This window comes from Rhea pennata, chromosome 8 (assembly GCF_028389875.1).
Source record: "Rhea pennata isolate bPtePen1 chromosome 8, bPtePen1.pri, whole genome shotgun sequence".
NCBI lineage: Eukaryota > Metazoa > Chordata > Aves > Rheiformes > Rheidae > Rhea > Rhea pennata.
In genome coordinates this window covers 13,408,780-13,433,141 of record NC_084670.1, presented here as the reverse complement: position 1 = coordinate 13,433,141, position 24,362 = coordinate 13,408,780, and the positions used below count along the sequence as shown (strand labels likewise).

The following is a 24,362-nucleotide window of genomic DNA, read 5'->3' as shown; positions in this document are numbered from 1 at the left end:
AAGGAGTCTTAACTGACAATGAAAGTATTTAAGTCCTCTATGAATTAAGATGGACAAATCCATTAACCTTTTTTGAAGGAATTACATTATAAAAAGAATGAAAGTGCCAAGGAATGGTTCAAGAAAAGTCCACAGTTGAACACATGAAAAATGTTCACTATGTCAAACACATATTTTGGAGTTTGCTTTGATTTTCACAGGTACTGGAGAACTTCTTCCTGGCTTTATTGGTGCAATACACTATTCACCATATCTAGACCATCATAACACAAACTGAAGCAAAGGGTAAGCTACAGTTCATTTTTGTCCTTAAAAATGCTTAAACATTTCTATGTCAGTGTGAATCAGATGCTAATATTCCCTGACTCTGTTCATTTTCTTGAAATGAAATGAACAGTTACTTATCTTAGAGATTTTTTCAGAAAAAGAATGTTAATACAAAACACTGATCAAAAGTCCTTCCCAGCTCCCCAAATTTAACTCTCTGATGCCAGATTTCAGCATCAACATTTACAATTTCCCACTGAAAATCTGCTTTTTGCAAATGTTGTGCAACTCTGGTTAAGACTTAATATTTTCTCTGAATGACCTTGACAGAGAAACTAACAGGGCTATGTAAACAAGTGGAAAAGTAGTAGTGTAATTATAATATTTCATTCAAGCCATCATCGAGAAATACAGTATAAAACTCTAATGAGCTGGCCACTGCCAGCTTTAATAGCTCAGTTCACAAAGAATACCACCAAACAAGAGAAGCTGCAGCTACCTCAGTCTCATTTCTTCATTTCAATGGTATCTTTACCAGACTACAGCTTTCTGTAGATCAGTCAGTCACATCAACAACCACATATTAGTTGAGGTGAAGCTGTGATGAGTGCATTCATCTAACCATGCCAGTCTGAACTTAAGATGAATATAATTTGTTAGCTCTAAATGACAGAGATATAATATAAATCTCAAATATTACCACAGTAATAAATAATTGGGGAGCAAAACTGAGTAAAATAGCAGGTTGAGCACCCACCCAAATTTTGAATCCTGACTCAGTGATCAGCATGATCCACCTCTACCTCGAATGACAGAACAGCACTCTCACAACCTAACACCGAGCACCATCTGGGCATGAACAGAGGAAACTGAGAACTGGAAGAGAAGCACAAAAGCAATTTTCTAGCTTCAAGATTGTCCAAGATATTAACAAAAATCCTTCAAACCAGTAGCAGCTCTCTGACTGCAAACATGACTCACTGAACACACCTCTTGTACAGCTTCACACTCGCATAGCCAATATCTCAATACAACGGTGCTGAATCAGACTGAATTGTTTGACTTGGAGCATTCATTAGAGATGGTGTTTGCGGCACGTCAATCACCTATGGGACTGGCCAGGTTTCTGAATGTCACCTTGTGTCTCACAATGACAGATCTGGAGAATATATTTTCTGGGCAAAGCTCACCACACTCTGTTTGGGTAGTTATTCACATGAAGTGTGTCTAAGAACGTGTTAAGTTGTGCTTAGACCTGTGCTTAGCACACACACTAGTGGCTGTTCCAGGGCTCCAGGACCAACCGGTGCGATGGGATGGTTTGAAGTGGTCTGACCACACCACAGCCCCCCAAGAGGGGACATGCAGCTACAGCCACCTCTGGGGACGGGCTGTGCTGAGTTGCTAGCCTGAGATGTTTGCAGGATAAACACCAGTGTAGTCTGCAATCTGGGTAACATTAGACACTTTCACTGATACTAGCAAGATTTATTTTATCATTGCTTTCTGAAAGTGACTTTTAAGGCAGAATGTTTTCTAAATGATCCTTAAAAGACACTCCCTTCTTCCTCATCACCTTCACCCAAGGCAATAACATCCAGTAGCACTGATCTATTTGCTGCTAGTTTTCATTAATTTTACCCTCCCTAAGGGTGGTGCAGCTTTGGTGCCAGCTAATTAAAACCTATTTAGGGCTGCTCAGTGCACTCTATCAGACCAGAATTATCTCAGCTGCTTTAATGAAGACTATAGTTTTCTCTGTTATTACCAATTAAATGTTGTTATATGTTCTTACATTATATTTCTAATGCATGGGAAAGTTATAAATGTCTTCAGTACTTCTTACCTGGATTCAGGTAACCTGTATTTAATAATTACCTAATGCTTCTTTAAATCTTTTCATTTGACTCAATGCATATAATATACTAAAACATTAGTAAAGTATTGGAAGAAGCTGCCAGCTTTATGCTCCCTGTAGGGAAATACCAAGTAAAATGCATTAATGAAAAATTGTGAATATCTGGTAATGAATATTATTTATGTACAATAATTATTCAAAGCAGATGAGCATTCACTGCCTTGAACTCAAATGCTTCACTAATGAAGACTCTCAGAAAGAACATATGTCCCCCAGATTCATGACGCTCCATGCAAGGTTAACTCTCCAGCAGGGATAGTCCATATCAGAGGATATTTTGTATTGTAGAAGAATTAAAAAATGATTTATTCTAAATTAATAAACTATGTTCATTGAAAGCTCTTTAGGCGCAAATCTTGCTTCTTCCATGATCCAGTGACAAACCCTTTGTCCAAAGCAACGCTGTGGATTTGCAGCCTGCACTCACTGAAGTCAGTCATGAGAGTCCCATCCCCACTGGTGCAGGACCAGAGCTCATCTGCAGCACAGCAATGACCACAGCACACTGCTGTTAGCCACCTCCTGTAACATCCTCTAGAATTTGAACACTATGAAGATGAAACCACTTGAAAGTCCCACTAATTGCCTAGAGAGTACATCAAAGAGTAGAAATAGAAAGCTCATTAAAGGCTTGACAGACCAGAAATCTGTTATAATCTTAGTGTGCACTGGTAGCATACACTGCACATACGGACTGTATTTTAGGATCAGACTAAAAATAGATGTGGTTCCAACTCACTTGGTGCACTTTAAAACCTGAACCAAACTTGGTTTCCTTCCAGAATATTTTGCTGGGGACACGTTGAAATAGACCTCTGTTCAAACTAATATTGCAAGTAAGGGTTGATGTTTCTCGTAGGAACTGAAGGAAAATTTGGCTGAGGAACCTGAGTCTGTCTCAGCATCATAATAGTCTGGCATAATGCATGAAACTATTTTCATCACCCACACAGCTCCTGTGCTTTCCCTTTCCTGCTTCCATAAACACAATACACTCTAAAAGCCTCATGAATCCCTTAGAAACAGCAGAATGGCCTGTGAAAGATGTTACAAAAAAATGAAACACTTTCCAAACTTAGGTCCTCTAATTAGTAGGGAATAGCAGGAAATTTTCTAGTGATACAGGTGTTGGCTGGTAACATGTTGATTTTTTCCCTTGTTTCCAGCTGATGAGCTGCCCTACTTTGTATTTTATGTGGAAAAGCAGGTGTAGAAAATAAGTGTTTTGTTAGAAACAAGGATATTACCTAATTTCTACCATGAGAACTGAGGTTTTCTGGTGAGGAGAAAGGGAGGTACTTGCAAATGCAACGTGAAGTGGATCATGAGGCACTCTGTTTACATTTTGCCCCTGATGGCCATGTGAAAGTTTTAGTTATTTCAATGGATTAAGGAGAAAGAAATTGAGCCACTTTGAGGTCAGACTACTTGAGAACTTTTTTTAGCAAGCACAGAGAAAATGAAATTCAATTTGCCTTTGACTTGGAAAGAAACATTTCTATTTTGTTAATTAAGCAATAATAAAACCTTGTGATGTGTTAATAAGTTGAAGTGGAATGCACTAGACTGGAGATAAGGTTGCTTTGACACTGGATGATGAAATTTTTTGATAAAAAAAACAAAGGTACCCTTTGCAACTGGCTGATCTCACAGTAAATATTTTAGTAAAAGTGTTGTAAAGTCACTGCGACCTTACTGATTTTATTGAAATGGAAGTACTGTAAATATAAGGAAATTTATATTTAGTAATGCAATAATGTACCCATGATCATATTCAGCTTGATTAATATGTAAACTGGATAACCTGGATTATTAGAGGGCACTTTTGAAGAAAAGTTCTTTTGTATTTTCTCTATTGATCTCTGTTGATCATATGTTAAACCAAAGAAGTTGTTAGAACCTGGACACCTTTATAGCACATAGGAGCTCCTTCCAGTTCCAGAATCCCAGCTGCATGTGCACAGTGCAGTGAGTAAGTTGAGGGCCAAGTTCTTTCCTACATTTTAATGCCTTTAAAAAAAAGGCAAAACCAAGTTTTGTCAATTTGATAACAGAGAGGATTATGAAAGAAGTTTGAGAGAACAAGCTTTTCTACTTCAAAAAATTAAATAAAAAGTTGGGCTAAGTTATACAGTTTGTGTATATCTGTATATTTAGTTTGGCGAGAAAGCTACAGTTCTTCATCACTGACATCCAAACTGAAATAACAACACTGAGGCAGAATAGTGATCTGGAAACGCCTTTCTAGCTCGCTCCAGTGCGCACCTGTGACAGGTTCTCTTTCATGCAAAAACACAGAGGATTAGAATTTTTACAGATCAGCTAAAACATTTGGTAGTTTGCAGACTGAATTCCACAAATCCGAAGTCAGAATTAAATGTGTTAGCCAAAATAGTGACCCTCACACTTCGAACTCTCTTACAACCTACGCCTGAGCAGCATAAACATACATTTTTGGGCAAGGAGAATATACCAACATAATTCTGTTAGAAACCTAAATCTATGACAGTATCACTGATAATCATTTTCACCAAGAAATACCATACACACTGAAGCTTGTGTTTGAAGCTAAAGTGAATCTCAACAGAGAAGGAAACACGATATTCAGAGTTATTCTGAGGTTGCGCATTTAGAAATGTTGTTTGTGTAGGATTATCCTCTTCAAATAAAATGTCAATTTAATCAATAGTAAATTGAGCTGAAAACAACACACAGCTTTCAAAATGTTTCAGGAAGACATCCAATATTTTTGGGACTCAAGCCAACAGAAATGGAAAGAACAGAAGGTAGCGTAGGTGGGGTAAATGGGGCTTAGCTGCTGCCTCATCAAGTGCTTATAACAGTCAAAACCATATAACAATCCATTAGAAACATATCTAGGGATTCATTTAGTAGCTGGCATCCAGCACAACCTTCTCTCGCGCCTCTTTTTTTCAAACATTATAACTGCTCTTGAGAAGCAGGACTTACCGGTCTTTTCCTGTCTCCTTCTTAAACACGGCATCGCAGTAACCCATGCGCTTTTCTGTTGTCACGTAGATTTTGGCAGCTGGGTAGCTGTCAACAGTTTTCTTCAGCATGTTGTACACAATGCCGTTTCCGTCTTTCCTCATGTTCCGAAAAGGCCCCCAGATCACGTAAGCAGTGGTGTTGGTTTCTTTGAAAAAATACTCAGGGTTCTTGAGTAACAGGGGCACGCTCGTGTGCGAAACCACTCTTATGGTTGTCCTCTTCCCAACATCCTCCTCATAGCCCTTCGTGGGAGCGTTGTTCATCCTCCATATGCAGGACGACTTGTCTATCTCAGCTCCCACTTTCTGGCCAGCCATCTGTCCTGAGTTTGAAACAACGGCACAGAGGTCACAGTCTAGTTGTAGAGGCTGAAAGAAAGAAATCAAAAATACATGGCAAGTCTTTCTCTGTAAAACATGAAGGCTGAAAATTCATTTAAAAGGAAGATGGACATAGTCCACCAAAATGACAGTGATACTTCTCTTAAAAAAAAAAAAAAATCAATCCCCATGTGACAGAGCTGCTGGAAAACCCTGCTCCTACCAAGCTCTGAATGCGATCTTTTTTTTCCTGAAAGAGGCAGCAGTTGTAATCTTTTCCTTTGTTCTCTACTTTGCAAAGTCAACTAGAAAAAGAATCATTCCTTTTTCTCTCTAAGCATTACTCTTCCCACTAGAAAAGAAAACAATGAAAGAAATAAGCAGCAGAAAATAGTATTTAGATCAATGCCTTTTTCTCTTTTAACAAGGTGTTGTCAGTAACAGGAACAAGTACAAAAAATTCTAGAAATGTAACTATACACTGACTGTGTTTATGTGTTAGAATGAATAGTTATCCAACTTGTGATAGGAGACAAAAATGAAGTGCTACTCTAACAAGCAATCTGGTGGCATGAAAATCGTGCACTTGGAAAGGCCATGTATGTACAGGAATACAGCGCTCTCCGCAGGAAATACTTAGGGCTCATGAGAAACAAGAGCCAGAGGGACTGGTGACTTGTGAACTAGGAACGTAATCCCAGACACAGTGAAGTCAAATAGAGGATAGAGTGCATTCTATGATGCTATTTCTTCCATATGAAATGGAAATAGGAACAGTTATCTGTCTTACAGAGACAAAGGGATCCATTTGATCTTCCATGTGTCAAGCTATAAATAGCAAATGAATCTTTTGGGTCTTTCGCACCAAAAGAAAAAGAGAAAATGCCATATATTTAAGTTGGATTTTATGAACAGTTTGGCCAGCTATCTAAACCAAATGAAAAGTATATTCACCCAACAAAAGCTACAGAAGATGGTCCAGGCTACAGGCCATCTACAATTTTGTGTACGGTCACAGACTAGATCTTCTGCCCTGCTCTTGACTGGGAGCCAGTGACTTCAACTGTGTGTTCCCTAGGAATAATTCCCCTCATGTTCTTCCAGCGCTCAGCATGATGGGATGCTATGTGCTTTTCTGATCAGCCTTGTGGTTATTTCACTTCAAAATCACATGTTAATTTAACTGATGACGAGGAATATCCTGTACACATTTAACCACTGTAAACTTTAGGACATGGTAGCCAAGAAGACATCAAATTTGTTTGGTAATGGTACATACTATAAGGACAAAAGGTGAGCATCTGAAAAGAGTCATATTATAACAGTGGAAGTATCATATTTGGTGACAATATTTAACAGAATTAAGGTGTAACCTGCAAGACTTCTGCAGCAATCCTAGCAGTTGCAAAGGCCCACTTCTCTATGTAAGTGGTTCCTGAAAATGTTCTTTCCTCATTTTGTCAGGAGCTAAAGATGCTTGACTGCATGAAAAAAATATTAGCAATGTTTTTGTTAGAGAACATTATGTATTTTTTTATAGCTATTGTAGTTTCAGAGAGCTGTCCTACCTAGCTCTCTGACAGCAAAGAGGAAATCCCAAGAGATGCAGCTGAACACAACAGCCTTTCTGTTTACCACTTAGTTACAGAAATCCTCTCTAAGATACTTTATGAGGGCATGGCTGGGTGATCTAAACAAATCCATAAACATAACTTATATTCTAACATGAAGTGAACTGTTAAACTCCCAGTAGATTAATTTATAGCTTTCAGGGTGAACTTTCAAACTAACAAATGCTGAATATGAAACTGCTAGTTAGGAAAATGCCAATCTGCACAAGAATCTAGACCCATTTAAATTTGCCTCAACCTCAGAGTTTTGTTTTTTCATAATACTCTTCTTTCTCCATTAAAATGGAGCTGCTCTCTCAAACTTGGAATTGTTTGATTTCTGACCTTAGTTAGAAATGCATTGCACATTTTCTATTCACTGACTACAACAGTTCTGCTCAAACAAACCCAGCACACTTACTCCTGCAATTGTGTCCCCCAGTTTTCTAGCTCTTTTGTTGTGATTCATTTATCTTGTTCCAATTTATAAAACGTTTTTGTAATACTGAATGCCTGCACTAGGTCACCATGTAATCTGCTCTTCTTCAGTAAAGAAGAGGCTTAACCTCTCCCAGCCTTATCTCAAAACAAATATTTTTAAAATCTAGAGTAGTTTTAGATGTCCTAAAGTGCACCTTTCCTAGCAGAGATCCAAGGGAATCTTAAGACAGAACTCAGTGCCCTCTGTGCATCTGAACCAAGCCTTAAATACACTCATGACAGATAGTTCACTGATGCGAGCATCATTCATTGACTGCAGTATCTTCTTGCATCGTATCTTCTGCAGTTTATGAGAAAACACACAGCAGTATTTACTCATTGAACCCCCATATGGAGATAGCCCAGCATCTTGTGATTTTGACTTACAGCTGTCACAAACGGGACAGTTTCAGTAATCCACATATAACAGCTCTCCTTTTCTTTGTTTAATGCAGCATTCCTGTTTGAAATTGCACCTTAACTCAGGAATGGCTGTCCCACCACCTGCAGACATGAAAGCTGCTCATATGTGGCTTCTCTGCCAGGTGACTACTGAGGGAGCTATTAAAGAACAGGGGGTTGAGTATCCAGCATGGCCAGAACTGGTAAGCATTGGGACCTACTGAACTAGCACCTGGCTGATGGCCTTGGGACTGTGGGATCTTTGAGGAGCTGCAGTGATCTCCTGTGGCCCCCCTCACCCCACACTCTGGGATGTATGCTGCGAACCTCACGTGGACCTCCTATGTGCAGATTTCTGGTTCTTAACATCTTCAAGGTTGCTCATGACAGCCCTAACCAGTACAAGAAGTTGATCACTTTTCTATTTAACTTGCTGTACTGTTTGTGCTAAGAACAAACAGAGGCAGAGAAACAATTCTTATACACAGAAACCTGAATACACAGAGACAGAAACTGGAGAATTACAGAATACTCGCCTTGTCGGTGATCTTTTTGCAGTTAACTGTTTACAGGTGTCTTAATCACAAAACACAGGATAGCAATTAAATACTAATCCATCAGCAGCCTGACCAGAGAAGCCAAAGATAGACCTGGCAGGTAGTTCAAGCTGCCTCTCACCTGCAACGAGGGTCTAGCAGCTGCTTGGTCACTGCAGATTGGCAGGCCGACGTGGGAACCTGCACTGTTACTGTTTATGCTCTCTGGCCAAGGAATGTCAATTAAAAATTCACCTGTGTCTTTCATAAGGTCTGTGTTTGCTTTCGTTATAGCTATGTAGCTAAAGAAGAAAGCAGAGAGAACCATTCACCTTTTCTTCTCTTTTTGTGTATTTAGACACATATATCACCTCTACACACCACGGTCTCTGAGCTTATCTTTGATAAGCTGCTTTACCTCCAGAAAATTACTCATTTCGTTGCCGGCCAGAAGGACATAAAATTCCTCAGCAGTGCAGCTGGGCATCATTCTGACAAATTGTCCCGTCTTTTCCTTGAATGATACATTGTAACTGTTGAGCAGCACTTATATTTTAATCAGCAAAGAAAATGAAATGTCTGACCTTTCCATTTCCTGTGCAAGCTTTCAGACAATAGAAAAGATAATTAAAACTGTGAATTAGAACTTGCAAAACAGTGCTGCTTCTCTAGCAAAGAGAAATACTGTGTAATAAAGGTCACTTATCAAACAATTCTAGTTATTAAATCTTTGCATTTAGCACTGAAGTGGCTTCACAGAATCAAAGGTCAAATTTTGTCAAATAACAAAACAGCCAGAATTAGAAAAGGTCATGAGCAAATCTAACTAAAAGTAGGTCACAAAACGTGATTCAGTTCCACAGAAGAGTTCAATACTAGGAAGTTTGGTTACTTTCCAATCTGAAACAACCCCCCAACATTTCAAATGTTTCCATCAAGAGAATGAAACTCCAGCTACAGGATCACGTGTATGGTTGGGTTTCCCACAGATGAAGATCCTGGATCACCAAGTTCCCAACCACAAATCTACAGGGCTGTTGAAGATCCCAGAGAGCGTGATCTCAGGCCACATCTCTTAAACCCACTAGCCAAAACTTCACCACAAACTTTCTGATTACTCTGAGTCACTGAGGTCTACAAAACAACATCTGGATTGACCGGCTACATTCCAAGCTGCAATCTTAGCGGAGACAGCCAAATTCACTCTTTAGTTGGACCAAATCTAGCTCAGGATCTAAGCAGATGTAATTTATGCTAATGAAAAGCTGAATTACTCCAGAGAGCTCTTGGCACCATAGGTTTGTGGCGTGCTGCAGAACTCACTCCAGCCCACAACTCTGCTTTACTTTGTGAATCCCACAACTAATCATACAGATAGTTACGAAATTCAGATTAAACTTTCCCAATTGTTACTTTAACAATATGATTGTAATTTTGTAAATTGGACGCAATGCCCATTCACTAAATAACGAGGCAATTATTAACAGCTTGCCACATATTAATTTGCTCCTTTAATGTTGAAACAAATGAGATCTTTTCTTATAATCATCCGATTTGAGTGAATTCTAACAAAGCTGATTGAACAAAGCTCCAGAGAGACTTTCTTTATTTCAATGCCATTTATTCTTCTACTCTTCTTGGATGTCTTTAGAGTTTTAGAGGATATAACATCTATAATGATGCCAATGGGGAATAGATTTTGCCTTTATTCTTCTTGATATTCTTTTGAGGTCTTTAAAATGAAAGGTGCAAGAGAGGCATTAACCGCCTGGCATTGTTTTTATTGCTTTTCTCTCCTTTGCTAGCAAAAACTGTATTTTAATTTTTCCTGTGTTTCAGTAATGATTAGCCAAGCTGTTTTTATCCACACTGACTCATTTTCCTCAGACCTCTAACTGGGAGGAAAGACTTGACAGGGTTCTCTAAGAGAAAACTCAGCATATTTAAAGAAAAGAAAGATAGTAGTGTGTTTGCTTGTGTGTTCACCCAGCAGGAATTATCAATTTAATACAGCACTCAGAACTGTATAAAAATCATTACCATCAAGCAATGAAAATAAAAATGATAAAAAACCCACAAGCGTGGTTACCCTGAATTTGTGGTTGCTCCCCTTTCCCACCTGTGGCAGTGCTGGTTTTTTTAACCTTCAGCAGTTGATTTTGGTCCTAACCCCAGCATTATATCCCAGTAAACATCTCTGTCTTCATAAAATTTAATGTTAAGATTTCATAAAGATTTTAACATTTAGACATTATTTTAAAATAAGCCCTATGTCAACATGCATCCCATTTCCAAATAAATAGAATATGATCTGCCTCTTCCTCAGACTGTTCCTGAGACTCAAGTGGCTTGGATATTTTATTTAGATGACTGTCACTGATATGAACACAAGTGCTAGCAGAAAGTTTTTATTTAAATTGAATGAACTGGAAAGCAGCACACAGGAGCCATATAATGGGACTAATCTTGTAGGAAGAGACTGAATAAATAAACATCACTGAAATCCTTTCTATATACATTGACCCAGTTGTCACAGAAATGCGATTCCTTGATTTGTAGCTCATGTTGCATTTCCTTAAGAGGGCTGTATCGGTCCCTCCTTCAAGCTTTTTGCATTTTTGATGTCAATGGAAAAACAGACAGAAAAGGAAAGGAAGTTCAGACTCTGAGCATGCCAGAATCTCCAGCACCATTTAAATTTTTTTTTATTTTTAAAGCATTTTAGTTCCCTTCCTCAAGGAAAGAAATAAAAAAAGCCTTCCTAACATGAACCACAGTGCAAAGTGATGCAGTGTCATCTTTCTCACTTTGGAGACAGCTTGAGTTAATCCAAGCCAGCTCATACCTTTTTCAAGCACGAGCACAGCAAATGCTCATCAGAATGTTGCTGGTTTTACTGGTGCTATTGGGAGCAATAAAGGCAGCTCTGAAAAAAGGCAAGAATCAAGTGCATCTCATGTTACTCAGAGTTGAAAAGTAAATGCCTCAAATATATGTGAGAAAACTCTGAGTAGCAACAGGGTCAAGCATATGACCTACAAAGAAGAGAGCAGAAAATCAGATCTTTTTGTGTGTTTTCCTCTACAGAAAAAAAATGAAAAGTCAGGATAATCAGAGGGAAATTATCTATAAAATAAAGTTCTAGTAAAGATAGGTCCCAGTTGATCAAAACATTATAACTTTCCATTTTTAAATCATATTTAAATAGCTTTCTAAAATTGAATTAAAATACTCTTTCAAGTGACGATTGTGCTATATTATGAAAAGGTTAAACATAATAGTTCATATTACCAGAGTAGTTTCTTTCATTTTTTTTCTCCATCCTGCTTCCCAACTAAAACTTCACTGACACTGACATTTTTAGAAAGAGTTTATACTTGTATTTTCTTCTGGAAATATAATCTATCAACAGATTTCTGATAGTGCTATCAGGAAATACATGTCCTGAGTCTATCTGGCAAAAAAGACTCAAAAATATAAGATATGGCAGAGTGTAAATAAAGAACACTAGAAACTGTTCTGCCTCTTCGTGAAGGCTTAATGACGGATGGAAGCGGCCAGATACAGATTCAGTGCTGCTGATACGGCATTAGAGCGGCAACGGCAGAGCTGCAGTGGACCGACGGTCAAGCGACCTGCCGCACTTGTGGCACGGTGCGAGTGGTAGACCTTGCACATTCTGCCTGCGTGCAAAAAAATCCAGAGAAGAACTGAAACACGCCATGAAAAGGGACTGGTAAAATAGGATTTAGTGTTTGAACGGAAGAGGTGTAAGTGGAAAGAGGATTTGGGAAAAGGTAAAATATTGATCTGAGTAAGAGCAACCCGGATCTGTGGGGATAAAACCTAGGAAAAGAGAAGATCTAGAAGCACCCAAAGATAGCTGTTTAAGGTATAATCTAAAATGACTTTTGTGAAAAAGGATCATATCAGACAAGTCAATGAAACAACCCAGCATCAGCCAGACAGAATGGCTGTCTTCATTTAAACTGCAACTGCCCAAGCAGAAGACAGACAGACAGACATGGACACAGACACGGACACAGCATATAAGCCGGCAGGTGACCAGAGACCCTGGAATCTGCTGACATATAGGTGCCTGGAGCTTCAGCTCCACCTAATTAACGCCTCTGAATCCAAAACTGAAAAAGTCTGAAAAAGAAAAGCAGACTATTCTTTGACATGTAAAACACTGGGATAAAAATATAACTAAGCCCAAGCACATTCTTTGGAAATAGCCATGTCAAAAACAGTTGTGGATTGAATGCCTAATTGCTCTGGAGGGAGGCAAACACCTTCATGCACTCTCCATGCAGCAAATTCACAAGGTGGGTAACTAAAATAACATTCACTATGAAAAACAGCCTATGAAAAAATGATTTTCCAGTTGCTCAAACATTATTGAGGAAAACAAATGAAATACATTTATAAAGTACTCTTAATTTCATTCCAGTGGTCTAGCTAATGGCCATAAATATCCAGAATGTTTGTCACACTCTATCTATCCCTCATTTGCAAATACACAGTCTTTGAAATATCATGGCTTTGTAATAGTTCAAAAGCCGGGAATTCTTCCAACCAAATGCTGCTTGCTGAATGCTGAATCCAGTAAGTCATCTGTCTTAATATCCCCCATGTTGCTGACTTGCCCTCATTAGCACTTCATACTCTTGAATTTTGTGCCCAGAAAATTCACCAGAAATATACAGTTTAAACTAGACACTGTCCATCAAAATTCATGAACTCCAAACACAACATGATCAGCTAGTCTTAACTATGGCACTCTTTAGTCAGTGTGTTGTAAAACTGTATTTGCAGCACGACGTCCAAAAACATTTGTTACCAGTAAAAGATATTATTTGATCCAGCAAGCTATCAGTATCATAATTTTTAGGTTTATTTTATCTTCTCCATTTGTATTTCTTTTCTGGTTTTTATATGTAGCAATAGGGAAGATAAGAACATTTTTCTCCCTGTCTATGCAGGCATATTTGCTAGACAAACAACACAAAACACAAGGAGGAAAAATGTCAGTTACAACTCAAGGAGACATAAAAAGGGGGAACGTGCTGTTAGCACGCAGACTGAATAGCGAGTGAATCACAGCACAAAAGGACAAAAATAATTTCTCACGTCCAGTACTTCGTGTGGTAGCAGAGTACAATTTCAGGTAACACAACACACAACCCTTCCTTACAGAGGGGACTTCAGAACGATGTCCTCGAACGCAATCAAGGCCAAAAGGATTCCCTCCACAAAAGCTGCATTTTCTTTGCAAAAAAGAAGTATCTACGCAAAAAATTAATGGGAGTCCTCCAGTATGAAGCTGTCTATTACATTACTAAGTGTCAGGAACTCTTTATCACATATGCAGGTTACTGGAGAAAACAGGAGATAGGGTTACTCTGTAACTACTGGCTTTAATTTGTATTTATTATAAATACTCACAGATGGCAGTAAAGTATATAATGTATGCAGCAGATTTGTTCCAAGTTTGCTTCCTCTAATAACTTCCTATTATCAGCACTCACCATTAATCATAGGCCATTATCTGGGAACTTACTTGGCTGAATTACAGACACAAGACTGCCTGTTTGGCCTCCACTCTAAATACATTTGAAAAATTGCACTCACAAGTAAATTATGGGTCTTCTAATATGAAGTCCATGTCCTATTTCAGGTCAATTTATTTGGGATCTACTATGGAGAAATGATATGGAAGCAAGCAGCAAAACTGTCAGAAAAGCTATCTTGTATTCCCATTTCTTTGCATGAAAATCCACTGAACAGGCTGGAAGCTTAACCTCTAATTCAGTTCAGTTCCATGCTGTCTAGAACTATTATTTAATTTTGTCTCTCTTGGTGGTCTATCTATCAAATTATTTGTATGCATGGAGGGAAAATGATAAGCTTAAATGCTAATTATCCATTTTTCTGGGAAAAAAAAATCCATGACAGGAATAACAATAAGGTTTATTATAATAGCACTAAAATAAGTAGCATTTTTCATCTGACAAAATAAACCTTAAGAAGTTTTCTGAGTGCAGTGTTTTTAATTGCTGAGTGCCTTATCTAGAAGAGAATACCTACTTCCTTCTGGCTACATTCATTTCTCTTCCTCTCAATGGTATATTGGGAATATTTGCTGTACTGTGTTATGACTGTCAGCTATACCAAAAGTTAAAGTCTTCTGTAAAAATGTCATTTCAGGTTAAATCTCAGTTTATAAGGTCCTAGACTGAAAACTAAATTGTTCAAAATGTCTTTTCAATTTCAGATATTTAAATCAGTTCAATTGTAGAAAGATACAAGGTTAAATTAAGATTTTTCAGACATCTGAACTTTCAAACACTATTGCACTGAGTACTAGGACAGAAATTTAGACTGGAGTGCAGGGTTTTGCTTAAATAATTAGGAAGATTTATTTTAAGGTCTTCCAAGTTATTAATGGAAACTGTTGGAGCATATCTGCATTTTTATAAAAACTCTGAAGCTAAAGGCCTGTTTAAAACGAAAAGCTGGCTGTTCATATACTCTATTCAGATTGCTTTTACATCACTGACTCAGTGCATGTGTACACTAACCAGATTTTAATCAGTGCAAAAGATTTCACTGCAGGCACTAGTTTTTATCATGGACTAACATTAACTACAGTAACTTTGTAAGCATTTTCAAATGGAAAACTCCTGGATTAACTGACTCGTAAATAATTCACACATCATTCTGTATCGGTTCTACTTCCTCAAGAGGCATTAGCTTCTGCTACCACCACATCCCATATTAACCTAGTTTCCCCCTCACTTAGAAGGGTTTGCTAAAGAAAAGCCCCCAAGCACATTGACCTCTGCCACATCCTACCCAGGTTAGTGGGGCCTTGTGGAGGCCAGCATATCATCACTGCGGAGCTCAGAGCAAGACCAAGGCCAGAGGAACACACACACACATAAGGTAAATTTTGAGCTAAAGCATGCTAGGAAGCAATTACAGAATAAAACCTTATTAAAAAGAAAAATAATAAAGCTATCAATCATTTCTCTATTACATAGTCTGGTCTAATAATGATATAGTTGCAAGGTATAAAACACACCTCCTCCAAAATGGGTAGTTATAATCTTATAACTCTTCTGCCTATAGTTTAAAATGTTTAAAAGAGAAAATAATTTTTAGTCCTGCGTATGTCTTAAGGTCATCACTCTACCACTGTAATGTACCCACACTCAGCTTCCCAGCAAAATCTGTGGCTAGTTCTTGGCCTGCATTATAGGCCAAAGCAAAACTCCCACTGACATCTTTGGAGCCATGATTTCACCTAATGTCTGGATTTTGGAAAGGCAAATTTGGATTCTTAGTTTTTAGATGGAAAAGCTCTGCCTAAGCACAAGAGAGACAGCAAGGAAACCTCTTACATGACATATCCAACTTGGAGTGAGAATCTTGTGTGCAGGGCTGGACTCAGCAAGATATACTGCATTATGAAGAATAAATGTATACAAGGGACCATAATGGAACAGCTCAGAAAAGCATGTTGTGTGTCCTTACAAACATCATAGCACAGCTCCTTGGCCTGGACAGCAGCTGAAGTGCCTTGGCTATGATTCTGCTTCCACTCGTGACAAGGACGCAGGGCGCTTTCTTAATGAAAACTATCGAGAAGCCAGATGACAGTCTGTCTTTGTAAGCAAGCATGCATATAAATGCTCTGTACAGTATAGGCTTACTTAATGATGACCAAAACCATTTCTTCCCAAAGTCCATTCCTGAGACCAAGACCCAGAAACCCTGCTAGCTTTCTGCTTTTGCTGCAGTCAAATGGGTTATGTCAGAATCTACATCTCAATCCTGCCCGAGGGCACACTGGGTTTGTGCCTCTTTCTCTCTCTCTTTTTTTTTTCAACCAATGACTTTAATGAAGCTTGTGATTCCTTATGCTTCCAAGAACTGCAGTGACAGCAGGATCTTCATTGTTTGACAGTTTGAAAGACAGTCTTAATGGTCAACATCAAAGCTAATCAGCTGCTCTGTAACTTTAGCTGGTACAGAAAGGACTGCTGTGCTTCTGACAAAGAAGGTTCTTGGGGGCACCAATGAGGAAGGAAAATTGCTGTCCTCTGATGGCATCCATCTGCTGACTGCTTTGGCTTGGTGGCACCATAAAATGGTGAAATACATGTCAGCTGATGGCCTTGCATTTTAGAAAGCAGGACAAGAAATAATGGAAAATTAAAAGCTATCTCCTACAGCAAGCAGATTGTGCCTCTCTCTTCTCCCCCTCACAAAACAAAGTCGCTCTGTGCTATAGGCTCTGTTACACTTGTAGGTACCAATAGCTCAGAACTGCACATCTGGAACCAGAGAAGCTAAGCTCATCCTCACTAGATCAAAGGGCTGAAGGACCATAACACACTGGCATCCAGCAAAAAGCCCAGAGGACATCAATGAGACCTTTGCTTGCATAGAAATCACAAGTACTGGTTCTTCATTTCCAAAAAGAGTATAGATTGGAAACTTAATTTCTATAGTCATGTTAGTCCTATGGCCTTCCATAACACTCTTGGCTGCTTAGTGGCTTTTAAAAAAATTAAAATGTATTAACAAAACTAAGAGCAGCAAGTGTATGTGGAGAGGTTAGGCAAGGTTTATTAACTCCACTCTAAGAAAATATTTACAAATCAAATGTGAAAGCTTTGGCACCTCTTCTCTACGAAGGATTAGAGACGCAGTATGAAGGAAAATGCATGTGTGTGTTCAGCTAGTAGGTTATATGGGATCTCAGACACACACAGTGTTAATTACAGCTAAAAAGGACTGAGGGAGATGGCCTGAGGAAGGAATACTGAGGTGCTTCAGACAAGATCCATTTTAAGGAAATACACCCTCGTAACAGAGAGTGATTAAGCCTTGGAACAGATGCCCAGGAAGACTCTCTCCCTGGAAATTTCCCAAACTTGACTAGACAAGGACTCAAGAACCTAATCTAACTTTAACTTTAGCTCTGTGAGGAAGATGTCGGACAAGGTGAATGGCAGAGGTCCTTTCTAGCCTAAATTCTTCAATAATTCTATAATTCTATCATTTTAAGAGCTAATGTTTGTTGGGGGAAGTTGGGTGCATTTCTACAAAAATAAACACATTTTTAGTAGTGAGGACTATTAACTATTGGAAACGAAACAGCAACAGATTGGAAGTTGAATAGTCAGTGAAGAATAATTCTCTCTCTCCTGGTGCTGTTCCCACCCATCACACACAAAAGCACATATGAAACAGCAGGAGAGACAAACATCGCTAAAACAAAGTATGGCATGATAGCATTTGAGCTGCATGTCATATTGCAATCTTGCACAGCACCTACACTTGATAAACTTTACTCCTGATAAAGCATTATGAGACTTGGCTACAACACTGGAATCCAGATTGGCCTAAGATCATAACTATAACTCCACTGAAGCCAGTGCAGCACAGGATATGTGCAGGCAACACAGAGCAATTTCCTTCCAAACAGACGCTCTAAAGAATGCTAAATCGGGTGTTCCAAACAGTGTAGGTGCATTACTTTCTATTTGTAGAGACTGTATACTTTAGTTGAGTTCTCCTTATAGTTCTTGTTTCGGAGGCCTATTAATAATGAATACAAAGTGATAAGAAGCACTTTGCACTTGGAGAATGAGGCGGCGACTTCTTGTTACTACTTCCAGCTTTATTAACAGTGGTGTCTCTGCTAGTACTGGAATGTGGCTGAGATGTAGAAGTGGTAACTCAACCAACTGAGGTTAGGAAAAGGGATGCTAAAAAATCAGTAAAAAGAAAAAAGAACCTAACAACAAGTAATCCAGATGAAGAAATCTCCAAAACAGAAGCCAAGACTGCTGTCACGCACCAGTGATCACTGAGCAGTGAGCTAGAGCTCTACAGCTGGAGATCTATGGAGACTGTGAAGTCCAGGCTGGGAGAAAGTGGAAAGCAGAGAGTGGGTATATTGCAAGAAATAAAATGTGCATTGCATTCTGGAAAAATGGGATGAACTCCCATTCAATCAGACCTGCAAAGCTGCAACTATAATACAGAAAAATTATAGAGGCGACTAAATGTAGGAGGGCGAAAATCAATTCTGAAAAATGTATCACAAGTAAATACTATACTTATCCCCCCTTCCTTGGACTAATTGCACTGTAGCAGCAAAGCCACCGCTAGTTCTGTCACAAGATCCTTGCAAAAATCCTGTAGACCTGTTTTTCAAAAAGTGTAATAATGAAAAAATAAAGTCCTGTGGTGCTTTTCCTCTATCGGCCCTGTTTATGAATTCATAGCACAGCATGAAGGTTATTAAAATCCCATATGTGAGAACCACACACAGCACAAGGAGATATGAATTGGCATTCCATGGAGATAATGCTATCTAATGGGGAAAACAAGTAGCATGGTTTCATTCTTATTCAGAGTACATTTGAAAAGGGCAGAGCATCTGGCTGCTGCTCATGGATAGCTGACCAGACACAAACCATTTCTTCTTTTTACCTGTTGATTAATAAGTTAAACGTAAAGAGCATGGCTGTTATCTTGCTGGGCCTTGCTAGTCCCAGGACACCTTTAACCTGCAACCATTTGACATGGAGTGGATTAAATGTTATTTGGGCTACCCAGATACTGTAACAAACCACGAACCACATCGCCGTTCACTTCCAATTGCATGCATTTCAAATCAGAATGTAATTAACTGTGGAGATAACCCGTACACTCACAAATTAATTCCACAGTCCTACCTGACTGATAATTTCATTATTTTCCAGAATTATTCATTTAATTTTGGTTTTATTGTTGAAACAAAACAGTTAATGCTGTGCTGTTTCATTGCCATAAATGACTTGATCTCGAGCAGCAGACAGTGCCATTTTGAACAGTCTCAGCAGCAGGAAGAACTTCAGGCAAATAGAAATGCTAGGGGAAAAGTGGTTTACATAAAAAAACCCAAACTACTGAACCACAGACAGGCACCAAAAGTTCTCCCAGTTTTGGAGTGCTCCAAAACTTCTGCTAAGAAAGAGACAGGGATCCCCAGGCCACGGGTCTAAACACAGCGACAAGCGCCGAACGCAGCGTCCGAAACGCGCTCTGCTGGAGGACAGCGACCAAAGGTCCGCGAGCTCTCTCTGCCTCGCGCGTGCGATCGACCAGCCGTCACAGCGGAGCCCCCGGTGCCCGAGCTCAGGCATCGCTAACGGCGGGGACGCAAAGCGCTCCCAACCAGGAACGGCCGGATCCGCCGAGAAGCGGCGCGCCGCGCAGCCGCCTTGCGGCAGCAGCGAAGTCCCCGCGGCCGCTCGGCGTTTCTGGCGTACCGCTGAGGAAAGCTTTCCGCCGCCCGCCCCGGCTCTGCCACCGTGCGCTGCTGCCGCTCAGCCTCCCCCGCCTGAGCAGTCCGATTCAGAACGGGGCTGAGGCTGCGCAGTTTGCGTTCAGGACTAAATTTTCTCTGATTTCAGGAGTCTTCAGATTCAAGATTCTTTTTTATACAAAATCATTCACATTCCTTCAGCTGCACCTTTCAACCTGGTCACTGTGATAGGCTCCATCACAACATTACACCATCGTTTTAGCTCTTAGATACTGCTTAATGCTACCACTATCATCGTCATCAAAATTATAATCTAGATCAATATTTTATGAAGGCAAAGGAGGGAGGACAGTGAAAAGAAATTAAGTTTCATAACTACAATGAAAAGTCTTTTCCTTCTAACAGTCCCTGATTTCTAAACCGGCTTTCTTTATGCATGAGAGAATTTGACTTGGGATTTGCTACCTGACAAGTATCAGCTACGTAGTTTGGAACAGAAGCCACCCAGTGAGAAATACATAAAGAGTAACAATAATTTTCTGTGGTATGCCATCCCAGCTAGAGACTGTCCTTCCTATCACCCTCACAGCTAAAGCTACAGACAGGTACTTTTTTCCACAAACGAGAGCTCTTTGGCTTTTATTCAGCAAGCAAAAATGACACCACTAGCTGAAAATTTCAGGGCCTATTCCTTCTGTTTTTTTCAATTGAAGAGGAAGAACAGACCTCAGGGACTAGAGCTGGATAGCATTTTGTTTTGCACTGGAATGCCAAGATGAGCTTTGTAGATGCCTCCACGATCTCATGAGCATTGCCTCATCATCTCACAAATGCTTACATATTTAATGCCAAATTTGAAAAGAAATTTAGATGATCTTTAGGTGACTAATCCAATGTTCAAAACCCTTGCCATCACCACTGCTTAGCACTCACTCAACCTTACATTTGCAATGTGTCTTCCTTCTCAAATTGAAATGTTCCTCCAGTAGCTGAAGTTCCACACAACGCCCAGGCTACATCCTCCTGTGGCACCAATCCCAAACCTCCATCCCACTGACATCTGACAACCAGCTTATGTTGTAAAAAGTCTAATCCAGCAGATGAGACAAGAGCAGGTCTGTCACAGATCCTCTCGGAACCCACTTATTTTTCCCTTCCCTCCATCAAGTAAAAATTGATGATTTATTCTTATTTCCTATCACATTACCAGTTATTTACTTAAAGGAAAACCCTTCCCTGCTACGCTGGGACAGTTTATTTTCTTCAGAATATTTAGAATTCTGAATTTTGGCAACAGGAGGTAATTTCTTTCCAGATACATGAAGAATGATTTGCAGTTTTGAAAATGCAATGCATGGCTACCGTGCAATTGCCTTGTGTAATTACAGTCACTGAACTTCAGAGGAGGTGGAAGGTTAGGTCACCTTCCAGAACAGAGCAAGTGGCCCTTTTTAAAGAAGTCAATGAAGATGCATGTTCTTCAGGGTTGGGAAGAGTTTCTCTATGCAGTGACTTTCAGGTTTGAGTTCAGCACAGTCTAAGGACACTCAGTTTCTGCATATTGCTTTGGGGAGATGCCCAAACAAGTCACGGCAGCTTTAGGTTCAGATTTTGCAGAATACCTAAGACTCATCAATTATTTTTCTCATGCTGTTAGATTACTTTTGCTCCAATCACAAGCTCACAGAGTTTTGTTCCGTGCTGAAAGAGAGCCCAACCCATATCTTTTTTACAGATACAAATGTTATAAAACCTGAGGAAAGCCACTCCATGTTACTTTTACCTTAGTTCCCCCAAAGAAACCTCACTGCATCTCTATCAAATCAGAACAAAAAACAAACAAGGGGAAAAAATGACTTTTGTTTTCCTGACCTTGGGAAATAAAAATTCACTAGCGCTTCCCTTCATCTTCCCGCTTTATTCCTGTCAAGTCACAGAAGAAAATAAATATCCAAGGAAAAAAGACTTCTATCAGTGTTTTGAATACTGTTAGGACAGAAATCACTTAGAAGTGGTGTGTCAGGGCACCTTGCCTGCTTCTTCCTCTCTCTTTCTCAGGCTAAGGATGGTATTGAAAAAGCAAAAGCATTTATAAGTGCTGTCTGGGGCATAAAATCCCCTGCCATTCACCTCTCACTAGGACAAATTTGGGGAGAAAAAAAAAAGGCACTTAGAAGTCTCTTTCTGCCTTCATCTACATATTTTGCTTTACTAAAATGTGTTTTGAAATAAAAATAGAAACAAAATGCTATTTTCACTGTTTTGATGTTCAAATCAAGCATGTCTCCTCTAATTTCTTCTTTTTGCATTTGCTATGTAACAAACATCAGTTTTAGTCTATAGTTCATTCCATTTCTGTCTTTTTTTCTGTCTTTTTAATCTCAGGCTCCCCCTGATCCCAAAATCAAATAATAAGATTAGGATGCTATAATCTTATTCTGAGCATGACCTTTGATTTTCCGTGGATTTCTATTCCAAAAAAGACATATCTGTTCCGGTGGCCAGATGACAGGAATATAAATATTTAGCTAGTTTAATTGTGTTATTAAATTTTTAAAGCGGGAAGAACCTACACTGACTGGCAGTATCTCCTGTGCTACAAAAGTCATAAGCATCTGTCCTCAGTGGCAACAAAATCATCATTACAGCTTTAATTACTAAAAAAGCAATCATCCTGAGACACAGAGTTATGAAGAGATCTTTTCTCTCTGTTCAACAGCTATAATAGTAAATTCAATTTGGGCATTCGACTTCAGCGCAGATTGGGATCAGCTGTTGAAAGACAGGAAAAAGCGAAGAGAATAATCTATGGCCTGGAAAACTCAACCAGTAATGGAAGAACTGGGTTAGTGTAGAGAAGACAAAAGGCAGGAACACAATAAATGTTTCCAAAGCTGTAAAACACGCTGCAAAGGATTCTCCATGTCTGTTCTGCATGATCAGGACAGCAGCAAGTGAGATCCGGCTTGGACTTTTAGCAGCTTTCTAACAAGTGAGGATAGAGATACACTAAAACATAGTTATAACTGATCTCATCAGAGGCACACGTATGACCCAGATAACTCCTGAGGTCCTTTCTTGCCCTATTTTCTGTGATTTAGTGAATTTTACCAGTCCGATATACATACAGTGCTCCACAACTTGACCTTCCTGGTAACACCAAAGAAAGGAAGGGATATTCAGTACTGCAGAGTGACAGTTTCTAGCTCAGCACTGTGCTGTACACGGAAAAGCAGATATCCAGGTATTCTTTAGGGAAAAGACAGTTGAGGGTTTTTTTTTTTGTTTGTTTGTTTTTTTTTTTGGGGGGGTGGGTTGTGCCGCTTGCAGGTAAGTCATGTACTAGAAAACATCTTGCAGTTTGAGAACTTTTCTCCCCAGATAGAAAAATCAGTAAAATGAGAACAAATCTAACTCTTTAATGCAGTAGCAGCAATAACAGCAGCTGAAGAAACCACTAACTTTTTAGAAACTCAAGAATATTTTGCTGAATACTTCTGGTTGTTTTACAAATTGTCATGTACTTCTCACTTTCAAGTTCGTGCCATATCAAAATGAAAGTGAAATGTAGGAATTCACAAGCCCATCACCTTTTAAAATTTCTGCTGAAATCCTGCTTGAATGCAAACAGAAGAGATGCAGTCAATATTTTATATCTAAATCTACTCACTTTACCTTAAGTATTCCTAGCAAAGCCCTACCACAATCGTAGACATAAAACTGCTCTGAGCAAAAGCTATATTGTTCCTTAATTTATGATAGCTCCAGCTCGCTATCCTTATTTTCCAGTAAAAAGGATAGGAGTAATTTTGGAATAAAGTACCACTTTATTGGTATTGGCTTAAATAAATAATATGTGAAATCAGTTATTTTTCAGAAACTGCCTAATGTACATATCACAGCCTAGTACACTGACTATGGTATTAAATGCATACTTCAAGTATAACAATTTCTGTCTGTGCAAAAAGAAGTTGATTTGACAGTCAGTCTGAGGCTGTGCATTTTCACACCTCTTTCTGATCAGCTCTTCACTGCTGCTTTTCCAAAATCTTTGCCATATTGTCAGCGTCATCTTCATACATAGTGATCAGTAGAAAATGGATCAGACACTACAAATTGCTCAAGGGCAATGAAGCCTTGAAGGAACCTTCTGCAGAAAGTTTCTGAACATAGAGCCTGAGCTTGCTGCACTCTAAATGTCCTTAGTGGGATTCTCCTGTGATGGCAAACATACGTTTTTTCACTGCAGAAGCAGCATACGCCTCCTAAAGTGAAGAAATGCTAGTTTGTAGCTAATACACTGGATAATTTATTCAAGAAAAATATAGTTACGAACCTTTTAAAAACACCGCTAAGTGAGTAAGCCTACTGACCTACAAAACTGATTGAATCTGCATTTCACGCGCTGCCTGGTTCCCAGCTCTTACGAGCTCACATGCTGATCAAGCAACTTCACTTGAAAAAACAGATAAAGGGGTTCCAGTGGCA

The 24,362-nt window shown here is 39.2% G+C and overlaps 1 protein-coding gene across 3 annotated transcripts in view; it reads right to left on the bottom strand.

Annotated features, from left to right (window-relative positions):
* The window catches only part of ST6GALNAC3 (ST6 N-acetylgalactosaminide alpha-2,6-sialyltransferase 3), a 207,638-nt gene that overhangs the window by 63,671 nt on the left and 119,605 nt on the right, over positions 1-24,362 (bottom strand). For all 3 annotated transcript variants that reach the window (XM_062581528.1, XM_062581530.1, XM_062581531.1), the window contains exon 3: positions 5,156-5,565. In XM_062581528.1, the coding sequence (XP_062437512.1) occupies positions 5,156-5,565 (410 nt within the window). The remainder of the gene's footprint in view (positions 1-5,155; positions 5,566-24,362) is intronic.